Raw genomic sequence first — 12,349 nt, forward strand, 5'->3', positions numbered from 1 at the left:
AAGTCAATTGACTTTACTTGGGACACCAATTTTATTCGCAACACACTGCCAAAGGTTCAAAGAGAGCTGGGTGCCATGTCTCTCTTGCAAAGAAAGCCAAACCATTTCTCCCAGAAAGCGACTTTAGAACTGCCATTTAAGTCCTAGTTCTTTTGCATCTGATGCCTCCTAGACTCCACATTAGCATTAGAGGTATTCTACACCCCGAGGAACATCTCTTCCAGATTCTTAAGAAATATGATCACATAACCCCTATCCTGATAGATTTCCATTGCCCTCAACTGCCAGCCTGCACAATCTTCAAAACCAGCTGCATAATTTAGAAGGCCATCATTGTAACTAGCATCCCCACTTACCAGGCAGACAAGCTCAGTATCTCTGGTGGCTCTCGGCAAACCGCAGCTAAGACATCATAAGACTGTAGACTGAAAAACGTTAAAAAGAGAAAGCAAGACAGCAGGCCTTTTTAATTTATGCACCAATGCATTAACCATCCACAATCTAGCTTCCTCTCCTACTTCCGGTTGACTTAAAGCTGGTCTTTGACCATGTACAGCATTCCACTGTATTTTGGCTAGGTAAGCAATACAGAAATTCCATATATGTACATAGTTGAGTAAAATCAATAATTGCAATTGACAGTCCAAAGAATAACAGCACACAGTACTTTAAGTTAGACTCCACGAATAAACATCTTCTTTGGCTGTTTGAAAGACACATGCTTCTGAAAGTAATGTTTGAGAAGTTTTTCTCTGTTCTGAACCATCAAACAGTTTTTCAAAAGTAAATTATGCTTCTATATGAACAGATGTACCACAAGTAGATGAAACAGCAATTTATAGGTAGAATCTAGTTAGGCAGAGGACACACAAAACATCTGTGATCAAGTCACACACCTGAAGGTTCTCCAACATCATTTTGTCCAAAGCTTGAACAAAATCTTCATCCTCAGCACAGGGAACGTGTTTAATCCCTCCCCCTTTAATCATCACCTCCTATAAAAAAGAAGAGAGAAAACGTAAACTTTATCTGTATTTTTGTGATTGTAGTAGACATAGTGAAATTAAAGTGCTGCAAAGCCAGATGTTGCTTTGCAGTTAATAAAACAGAAGCGGGTTTACATTTTTTGAAAAGGCAAGGCTAATTCTCAATATTGCTAATGGAATCACCTCAGAAGGGTGAGGTGGGGGGGTGGGGGAGAGGAGGTATGTTTAGGAGGTTTTCATAGCGAATTGAATAGTTTGTTGGTACACATTAATTGTAAGGTCTGAAACACACTATAAATGGTGGTTGATAATGTTTTGACATGGTGGGCTGTAAATACTTGAACCAGGCAACCAAAGCTAGCACGAGCTTGACTTCCTTTCTGGATTCTGCGTGGGTTATTTCATCTAATATCCCTCAGTTCAGAAAATGCAATTTCATATGGCTTATCACTAGCCATGTTATAGCTCAAGTTGCACTGACCTTACAGGCTTGGACAGCTAGCAGGTTAAACTAATGTTCCTGGCTAGGGTCTCGGACAGTTGTACTGATCATTACTGAAATATCAACATGAACAATTTGGCAATGCAATTATTCTGCTGCCAAATAATTCGGAAAATAACCAAAATTACCCAAAACTAAAGTGTATTTACATGAAAATAAATGCACACTAGATGTCCCTAGAAATGCCAAAACTTCATTTTTAGAAAAACATGAGCTTTGTTTCTAAACATCAGGGTAATTTTCCTCAAGAACACGCAAGTACTACTACCACACATGGACAGATTCTGCACCGCTGGAATGAGTTCATGCTGTGGATGCCCATATTATTTTAAAGCGGGTGGCACATTACATACACACAGCGAAACACACACATGTGCACAAACACACACTTACCTTGCGACACATCAAGTTCAGCTTTTCCCTTGTGCCACTCACCCATATCCCATATCAAGCTCCTCCGCTCAGATCCAATTGCCGCTGCTCGAAGCATTGCAATTCAAACTAATGGTGTGATTGACGATAATCATGTGGTTTGATTCAAATGGCTATATTGCAGGCCCTACACTGTCGATCAAATTGGACCTGACCTTGGTCTTGGACCATGGAAAATCTCCAATTCTGAATCTGAAATCTCTAAATAAACATAAGCTGTGGCAATGTTCTGGGCTGAGCTTGAACCTGCAGCCAGACACAGATGCTCTATTTTGTTCCCTGCCACTCCAGGGGTCAGAACCTGGAGGCAACATCTCTTTCAGGTCGGATCAGACCCTCACAATGTCAGGGGATATCTCACAGCCAAACAGTCAAATGGATGAGCCACCCTTGCACTCTGCATTCATAAGGGTGAACACATCAAAGGAGTAAAAGAATTTCGGGCCTTGTTTCAAGGCCAGTGTTTGTCTGCCTGCTTAAAACTGTGCTGAAAAATCCTGCCCCTTCTATAAATTGGAGAGAGGCTTTCCTTTTTCTATGTATTTAACTCATGCATGAGATCCAACCGGACATTTGGCCTTAAAATCAATTTGGAGCAAATTTAATAAGCACATTTCATGTACAAAACTGTGCAGAATTTACTCAGCATATGTAGATTACTAACTGCATAATGTGTGAAGCAGGATTGCTAACCTTATCAAGTACTACAATGCTTTTAGTTAAAAACTACCCTTTAGAGCAATTTTCTTGAATCCCACTGTGCTTTTACATAACGCATACTGACTCATTTTGCGTGCTGCAATGGTTATTAGTCTACTACCGCTAGTTTACAGTATGAAAAAAGCTACTTACCTGTAAGTACAGTCCCTAATGCTAATCTCTTCCATAGATTAGTTTGAATAATTTCATGTCATCGAGGTGGGAGTTCCATGGTATTTTGAATATAGAAGTATTTGAATATAACTTGTCTTGAACCAGTGTCACTTTAGTGGCACATTAACCTCATTTGATAGAATCCTAACTCCCACCAATGAGCTGAGTGGGTCCTAGAGAACAAGTTAATTACCTTCAGTAACGATATATCTGTAAGAAACATTAGTAGTGATAGATTCCTTACCCTAGAATTACCCCCAGGCGTCAGACTGGATCCGGAAAGTTTCTGTAAAAAGTACCCCTGCGCATCGGTAGGTGGCGTCGTGCGGCTCTGTGTCCGTCATTGGCGACGTGGTTGCCGAGATGACGTTGCGGGCCTTACTTAGACGCCGCCCACGCGCGCTGACATCAGTTCTGTACACGACTTTCCGCACCAGTAAAGCAGAGCCAAGCAAGAAACTGACCACTGGTGCATTGAAACTAAGGCCCTGAAAGGGATGACCTTAACCCTAGAAATCAGTTCGCAGAACGGGGAGGATGGGTGGGGTGGTAAGGAATCTATCACTACTACTGTTTCTTACAGATATATTGTTACCGAATGTAAGTAACTTGTTCATCTGAAAGAAACACATAGTGATAGATTCCTTACATTAGAATAGATGAAACAGCAATACCAACCCCGGTGGTGGGTCTGCGAACAAAGATCACACCAGAAACTCACGGAGAACAGAACGGCCAAAGAAGCTGTCTCCTCAGACTTGGCTGTCAAGGCAATAATGCTTAATAAACGTGTGCAGCGAGGGCCACGTGGCTGCATGACAGATGTCTTGCAGGGGGACACCATGTCCCAATGCAGTAGTGGCTGCAGTAGCTCTGGTGGAATGAGCACGCAGTCTCACCGGAGGTTCCTTTTTAGCCAATGAGTAACAGGCTTTGATACACAGGATGACTCAGCGGGAGATGATCCTCTTGTGTACAGGACAACCTTTCTTGGTGCCAACGTAGCCAACAAAGAGTTGGTCATCCACCCGGAACTGTTGTGTGTGGTTGAGATAAAATGAGAGCGCACGTTTTGGGTCCAGACGGTGGAGCCTCTCTACCTCCCTGGAAGGATGCGGAGGCAGAAAGAGGGTGGACAAGGTAATAGTGTGAAAGGTCGTAACAACTTTTGGCAAAAAGAAAGGACAGGGCCTGAGCACACCCTTGTCCGGATGGACTGATAGGAAAGGAGGCTTACAAGAAAGAGCATGGAGCTCACTCACGCGCCTAGCGGAGGTGATGGCCACCAGGAAGGCAGTCTTCAATGTCAAGAGACAAAGAGGACAGTTGTGAAGCGGCACAAAGGGAGCGCACATCAAGTATGTAAGAACCATGTTCAAGTCCCACTGAGTCATCACAAAAGGAATAGGAGGAAAAAGGTGTGTAATGCCTTTGAGAAATGTATTTACAACAGGGGACTTGAAAAGAGAGGGCTGATCGGAGAGCCTGAGAAAGGTCAAAATAGCAGAAAGATAGCCCTTGATAGTGCCCAGAGCAGAGGACTGCTGGGCCAAAGAAAGAAGGAAAAGTAGTATTTCAGAAAGAAGGGCAGAAAGGGGATCCACAGCCTTTGCTGTACGCCATGCCACAAACTTGTTCCACCTACAGGCATATACCACTTGAGTGGAGGGACGCCTGGCTGCAAGAATGACATCACAAACTTCAAGAGGCAAGTCGAAAGGAATCAACTGCCGCCGCTCAATCTCCACACAAAGAGGTGCAGACTGGACAGGTTCGGGCGGAGGACCATCCCCTGCTGCTGCAAGAGAAGATCCTCCCGAAGAGGCAGTCTGATTGGAGGATCGATGCTCATACTGAGTAGCTCAGGATACCATACTCTTCGAGCCCAGTCCGGGGCCACAAAGATGACTTGTGCCCGGTCGCACCTGATCATCTTCAGCACTCTGGGCAGAAGTGGTATAGGGGAAAGGTGTACAACAGACCGCAACTCCACTCGTGACGAAAAGCGTCGCTGAGCGAGTGCCGCCTTGGAAATTCCAACACGCAGAACTGATGACATTGCGCGCTCTCTTCGGGGGCGAATAGAACCTGCCAAGTGTTGAACCACAGGAAAACACCCTGATGTTCCAGCCATGTCCAGAGACGCAGAGCCTCCTGACAGAGGGTCCACGCCCCACCCCGCCTTGCTTGTTGCAGTACAAGATGGCGGTGGTGTTGTCTGTGAACACCTGCACTCCTATCCCCTTGACAGAGGGAAGGAATGCCTTCAGTGCAAGCCGGATCGCCCGAAGTGCCAAAGGTTGATAGGGAGTTTGGACTCCGCCGGAGACCAGAGGCCTCTGATCTCCGCCTCTCCCATGTGGCCGCCCTATCCCTGGAGGGATGCATCTGTCACCACTGTGAACTCCGGTTTGGGAAGGGAGAGGGATCTGATGTCGACCCAATGCCGGTTCATAAGCCACACTGCAACTGTCGTGCTGGATGTGATCAGACAGGTTCCCCTGATGCTGCGCCCAGTGTAACTTCAGGTCCCACTGCAGAGCCCGCATATGCCATCTAGGATGATCGATCAGCAGGATACAGGAGGCCATGAGGCCCAGCAGCCTCAGAGTCACTCTGACCGAAGCCCGGGACAAGGGCTGAAAGATCGGAATCAGAGCCCGAATATCCCGGACTCGCTGTTCGGGAGGATAGACCCGAAACTGCGCCGTGTCTCGAACCGCTCCGATAAAAAGGAGCTTCTGAGAGGCAATCAGGTGCGACTTCGGCATGTTGATGGAGAACCCAGGGAAATGCAGGAGGTCAGCCTGTGGAAATGTGCTTTTCAATGGGCACACCGGTGCAAGGGTCACCCTTCTCTGTCCATGGGTCCTTAGACCAACAAAATAGAGATTGGCACTGAAGCTGGAATTCAAATAAGTTTATTAATCACTCATGAGTGGGACTATGTTCACACAGCACTCTCAAGTGCTGCCTGAGGTAGTACATTCAAGTCACAGAACACAGGCCTTATATACAGAGTTTGTTGCAGAGTAAGCATGTAGTTACAAATAGAAGGTACAAGCATACACTGGAATAACTACCGACAAACATGGGCAGATGGGAGATCACTTAAGTCAGCAAAGTGGGAGGGGGAGCAGGAGTGCTTATGGCAGCACTAAGAGATTGACAGTTGAGTCTGGGACTAGGTGTTCTGGCAGCTACAAACTCTTTAGTATGCATAATGCTTTTAGCTGAGTCAGGAAGTCAACTAAAATAGACAGCACAGGCAGGGAAAAAGACGAGCAGCAGGGATGGGAGAATTACAAAGCCAACAAAATGGATGCCATAACCAAGATGGCTTCAGCTCATGCTAACAGAAATTATTTCAGATTTCCACAGGCCGTAGTCTGGAGGTGGGAGACGACTGGCTGGGGCGAGTCCGCTTTCAACAACCAGTCATCCAGATAGGGGAAGACTGAAACCCCTGATCTGCGAAGATGAGCTGCGACCACCGCCATCACTTTTGTGAACACCCGAGGGGTGCTGGTAAGGCCAAAAGGGAGCACAGTGAACTGAAAATGCTGGTGGCCTACCGTGAACCGCAGGCAACGCCGGTGAGCCCGCAGGACTGGGATGTAGAAATAAGCATTCTGCAAGTCCAGCGCTACCATCCACTATTGTGGATTGAGAGCAGACAAGACTTGAGCCAGCGTGAGCATATTGAACTTCTCTTTGCGGAGGAAACGATTGACGTTCCGGAGGTCTAAGATAGGACACTGGCCCTTGTCCTTCTTGGGTACCAGAAAGTAGTGGGAATAGCAACCACGACGTACTTCTGGCCTCGGAACGTGCTCGATGGCCCCCTTGGCCAAGAGGGCCGCAACTTCCTGATGAAGAAGCACCAAGTGATCCCCCAACATGCAGTGGTACCGAGGTGGCTTGGCTGGAGGGGTGGTCTCGATGGGGAGGGAGTAGCCTCTTCGGACTATCTCTAAAACCCACCTGTCCGATGTGATGGTGCACCAGTGGGGGAGGTGATGGCGAAGCCTGCCGCCCACTGGCGTTTGATGGGCCTGAAAGTTCGGACTAGGTAGGTTTGGAGGCAGTGGTGGCCGGTGTGGAGGTGGACTGACCCGCCCGCTGGCCCCGTGGTCCGCCACGGCGAAACCCGCATTCGCACTGGGATTGTTGCTGCGCAGGCTTGTGGCTCTGTTGCGAACGCTGCGGGCGCCCCTCCCGGTGCCACGAAGAGGCGACAGCCATCAAAAGGCATGTCCATAAGTGTGTTTTGGACATCCCCCGAAAATCCAGTTGTCCTCAACCAGGCGTGGCGTCGGACCGCCACAGTTGTTGCAATCAATCTGCCCAGTGAGTCGGCGGTGTCTAGGCCACAACGAATCATAAGCTTAGCTGGGTCTCTCCCCTCTGCAACAGCCTGGGAGAGAGCTGTCCGGGCCTACTCCGGACACTGAGGCAGCACTTGCGCCACCGTATCCCACAGAGAGTGGGAATGAAGGCCCAAGAGGCATGCAGTGTTTTCGGATCTTCTTTCCGAACTGATCCAGTTTCTTGGATTCCCTATCCGGTGGTGCGGAAGGGAAGGCGGTCAGAGAAGCAGAGGCTTGGACAACCAAGCTCTCGGGGTGGGGTGTTGGAAGAGGAAAATGGGGTCACCCGGAGCCGGGCAATGGCGTCGGGCCACGTTCCTGTCCAAAGGAGCCCCTGTGATGGGCCTGGACCAGGTGCCCAAAAGAACATCAGAAAGTGCTTAATTGAAGGGGAGCAGCGGTTCCGCAGAGGTAGCAGCTAGCTGAAGCAGATCCATCAGGAGGTCAGTCCTGACAGCCACAGTAGGGAGCACGAGGTGAAGGGCCTCGGCTGCCCTATGCAACACCAAAGCATAACTAGCACCCTCCTCCATAGCCACGGTAGGAGGAGTGAGCATGCCAAGGTCTGGTGAGGTGTCCAGACCACTGGCTTCCCCTAACTCCTATGCCTAGTCCTGTTCATACTTGGAATCAGCTGCAAGAGGGTCCTCAGACCCCTCCCAGTCCTCCACTTCCTCCTCAGGCTGTTCAACAGGCTTAAAATAAGGAGCAGGGACATGGGGATAGAAATCCCCGAGCAACGTCGAGAACGGCATCGATCGATGCTGGCTTGACGCCGCGTCCACTTCGGGGCATAAAACCGGGGTCGACATCGTCCCGAGGAGCGGACGACGTTGCAAGTGGTGCCGGTGGGGTCGAAGTCGGTGGAGGTGTTATAAGGTCAACCGGGATCCAGGCCTGGATACAGGAGGGACCTGCGGCGCTGAGGCCAGAGCCGACAGACGTCAGGGCCAGAGCCACCGGCGATGAAAGGCGAGGACCCACAGTCGGGACCGCAGGGCCCGAAGGCGAACCAGTGGCCCAAAGAAGCGAGCCATGGCTGACAGGAATTCCTGTATTTGGGTCGGAGTCGCTGACGGACCCAGGATGGGCGGGTAGGCCGGCGGCTACACCGTAGGCTCCGATGGAGACGTGGGGGAGGCACCACCTGCACCCTCAGCTGCGTCGCGCGACCGGCTAGGGGAAGTCAAAGAACGGCGATGTTTGTTCGACTTCTTGTGCTTCGCCTTACTTGACCCCGAGTGCGAAGACTTTGATCTCGAAGACAATTGGTGATGACTCCGCGCACGGTCTCTCAACCTCCCTCGGGACCGGGACCTCATACGGCACGGAGCCGACTGTCGGGCCTCCAGCAGCTTTCGGGACCGCTCCCACAAAGACTTCGGCGCCATGGGGTCATGGTCGCGCCCCAGGCAGAAAAGACACACTCGCTGCGGGTCCGTCACCGACATCATACGGTGACAGTCCTCGCAGGACTTAAAACCGGGCATCCTAACTGCACCAGGAGTCGAAGACTCAATGAAAAATAGAGGCAAAAAGGCCTCAAAAAGCAGTCAAAAATTGACCGGGAGTTCCTGCTCTTCCCGTATCTGAGCTTGCTGGCGCGTAAAAAGAAAGAACTGACATCTGCACGCGTGGGCGACGTCTAAGTAGTGCCCGCGACTTCATCTCGGTGACCACGATGCCAACGACGGACGCGGAGCCGCACAACGCCACCTACCGTATCAGGGGTACTGCTGACAAAAACATTCTGGATCCAGTCTGACGCCTGGGGGTAATTCTAAGGTAAGGAATCCATCACTATGTGTTTCTTTCAGATCTTCACCTCTACCAAAGGCTTTCTCACCTCAGATTTTCAGCACAAGTATGTAGATAGTATATGATAATATATGTGAGCCTCTTTTAGTGGAGAAGAGAAGGCCACAGGTGGATCTACAAATTATATCAACAATGGAGAATTGTAGCTGGAGGTAACATTTTTCATCTCCATCATTAGATATTTCACAGAGTGACATGCTTGAATCAGATTAGAAAATAGTACACTATTAAGTTTGTGGTTTATTGCATCATATTCGAGTGTGGTCTACTCTACGTGGGTAGCACAATCAGACCCCGTAGGGAATGCAGCCAAGAACATGTGTGTGCTATTAAAAATATTTAAAAAACTCATGACTGTCCTTTTGCTATACACTAAAATGGCCTGCATGGCCTAAATGAACATTTCAAGACTGCCGTTCATGGTCTAGACACACTCGGGCCAATGACCAGAGGTGGCAACAGGAACCAGAACCTTAGACAGCTGGAAAGTCGTTGGATTATCCAACTTTGAACAGTTGACAAGGGCCTTAAAATGGACAGGGATCTCCATACCTTTAGATAAAATGACTAATTTACACTTTTGACAAGTATTATGCTTAGCATACCGGTAATGTTCTTTTGTCTGAACCATTTGAACAACATGATGGGCTAATGTGTCCTCCTCGTGATGTATTGAATAACATGTATATAAATACCCTTTCTATAATGTCGCAACTTCCTAATTGGTAATAATATCAATGTTTCACTTTTTTTGCTTTTGGAAAGAATTTAAGTGTCTTATGACGTACCAGATGGTTTTACTTATTGGAGAGGTTTACTTTTATGCTATTTATTGCCTTTGTTCAGAACTCTATTGAAAATGTTTTTATTGCAACTGAGTATTACAATGCTTCTTTTGGGGTCAAAACCCCACCCCTTCAGTCACTGAAAAAAGCTGTGCCAACATTATTGGTTGTTACTTTTCTTACACTTCATTTTATATGTGTGTACTTTTTGTAATACACAATGTGATTTTACAACACCACCACCCCGTTTTTTTCTTTTTCTTCTCCATTTTCCTTTTTTTTCCTCCCTTCTGTTTTTGCTCACTTTGCACCTCTGGGTTATACCATTCGCTCTACATGATGCATTCTATTGCAAGTTACTCTTTGCTATACTTCTGAGAATGTACCATTACAAACATGGCGCTGATGCAGGTTCTTTGTCTCACGTAATTCTACTCTTAAGCCCTACTTTTCTCTTCACTGCACGTACACATCGGGTATTTCGTATATGCGGCTTCTCCAGCCCTTCGTCTTTTAGCCACACTACGCAGGATACTGAACTGGACGCAAGTAGGGGCACGCCTTCACTCCTTGTAACATTACTAGATTGTTCCTTTACATCATGTACACTATATGATATTTCACAGTTATGGTCTTTCTTTTACGTTTTTAGGCTTATCACAGCCTTTCAGACTCACTATTTTGGATGCTTTTTCGGCCTCGGAAGGCAACTAGCCAGCTTTGTTTAGTTATTTGCTCGCTTTATGACGTTCTTGGATTAGGGACTAGTCCTCTTCATACATGTTTCATGGTTCGCGCAGGTATTAAGGGCTGTGCATGGCGTTAATACTGCAAGTGCTTTCTAGGCCAGCTAGTACTTCGCCCCAATACTTAACCGCTTCATATCCGGTCAAGAGCGACCCTTGATCTTGTTGCCAGGCAGGTCGCTCCCCACGCTGCACAGCTCCACCTGACTGCATCTGTGCCCCTAGCCCAGCTGCCGCTGCGTGTTCGAGTCTGTAGGTTGTTCTGTGATTCTATTGCTCTTGTCTTCAGTGACCGTTTACCATATTGTATCTTGCACTCTGTTATTTTAATTTTGTGACCGCTTCTCCCCTCTGGTTATTCTGTGCCCTTTAGCCTCTGTTTCCCCTCACCGTTCCTTCCTCCTGCCGCTGCGTCCCCGACCCCCCGCTCACCCATTCGTCGTTCCCCACTCTCAGCTGCTCCTCCCTCCCACCTCCTGTTCTAATGGCGGCAGCGCCGCTGGCGCGCCTAAGGCAAGCCCGTCTGTGCCCGTCCGCGCCTGGACTGCGCCCATTGCCAGAACCCCTGGTCCCCGCTAACACCACAATGCTCGACTCCACTACGACGCCAGCACCCTCCACGCACTCAACTCCGACGAGAAGACACCTGCTACCGGGCCACCCCGAAGCGCACCCAAGGACCCTTCACATGCCGGATCTGCAACTTCACCAGCATCCGGCTCACCAAACCACCAACCAAAGAACCCAACTACCTCAGATGCATCCTCCTCAACATCCACTCCGCCCGCAAACACGCCGTTGAACTCTGGGACCTTCTCGACGCAACCTCCCCTGACGTCGCCTTCCTAACGGAGACCTGGCTGAACCCCGCCTCAGCACCCGACATCGCCATTGCCATCCCGGAAGGCTACAAGATCACCCGCAGGGACCGTACCAACTGAGTAGGAGGAGGAATCGCCATCGTCCACAGGAACACCCTCAGAGTCTCGACCACCACCGACGACACCCTCAGCACCGCCGAACACATGCACTTCCAGATCCACACAGATCCCAACACCACCCTCAGAGGAACCCTCATCTACAGACCCCCCCGGACCCCGACCTCAGTTCAGCGATTCCATCGCCGACTTTGTCAGCACACACGCCCTCGCGGACTACATCCTCATCGGGGACCTGAACTTCCACCTCGAAAACAACAACGACACAAACTTCACCACCCTGATCGACAACCTCGGACTCAGACAGCTTGTGACAACATCCACCCACGCCGCCAGCCACACGCTGGACCCCATCTTCTCCGCAGGCCCCCACGTCTCCTTCAACCACACCACCGAACCCCACTGGACCGACCACCACTGCATCCACTTCACCTTCAGGAAGCCCACCACGCAACACCGCACCCAACAGAAGCCTCGGCAATGCTGGAGCAAAGTCACCGAAGACCAGCTAACCACCACCCTCGCCCGGAGCCCACCCGCCGACTCCATCGACCCCGACACCACCGCCCGCAACCTCAGACAGTGGATCGATGACTGCGCCAACACCCTCGCCCCGCTCAAGAAACCCTCCAACGCCACACCAGCAAGAAAGCCACCTGGTTCACCGAAGACCTCCAGACCTCCAAACAAACATGCTGAAAACTGGAGAAGACCTGGCTCCGTGTACGAACACTGGACAGCTACACTGCCCACAAGAACGCCACCCGCAGACACCATCACCTCATCAGATCCGCAAAAAGGACCTCATTCAAAGACCGCCTAGATAACAACGCACACAACAACAAAGAGCTCTTCAACATCGTGAAGGAACTCTCCAACTCCAGCTCCAACACCAACGA

At 49.4% G+C, this 12,349-nt stretch overlaps 1 protein-coding gene across 9 annotated transcripts in view; it reads right to left on the minus strand.

Annotated features, from left to right (window-relative positions):
- The window catches only part of UPF2 (UPF2 regulator of nonsense mediated mRNA decay), a 1,571,752-nt gene that overhangs the window by 450,207 nt on the left and 1,109,196 nt on the right, over positions 1-12,349 (minus strand). For all 9 annotated transcript variants that reach the window (XM_085652863.1, XM_085652867.1, XM_085652865.1 and 6 more), the window contains one exon: positions 897-995. In XM_085652863.1, the coding sequence (XP_085508989.1) occupies positions 897-995 (99 nt within the window). The remainder of the gene's footprint in view (positions 1-896; positions 996-12,349) is intronic.

Source organism: Triturus cristatus, chromosome 4_1, assembly GCF_964204655.1.
Source record: "Triturus cristatus chromosome 4_1, aTriCri1.1, whole genome shotgun sequence".
NCBI lineage: Eukaryota > Metazoa > Chordata > Amphibia > Caudata > Salamandridae > Triturus > Triturus cristatus.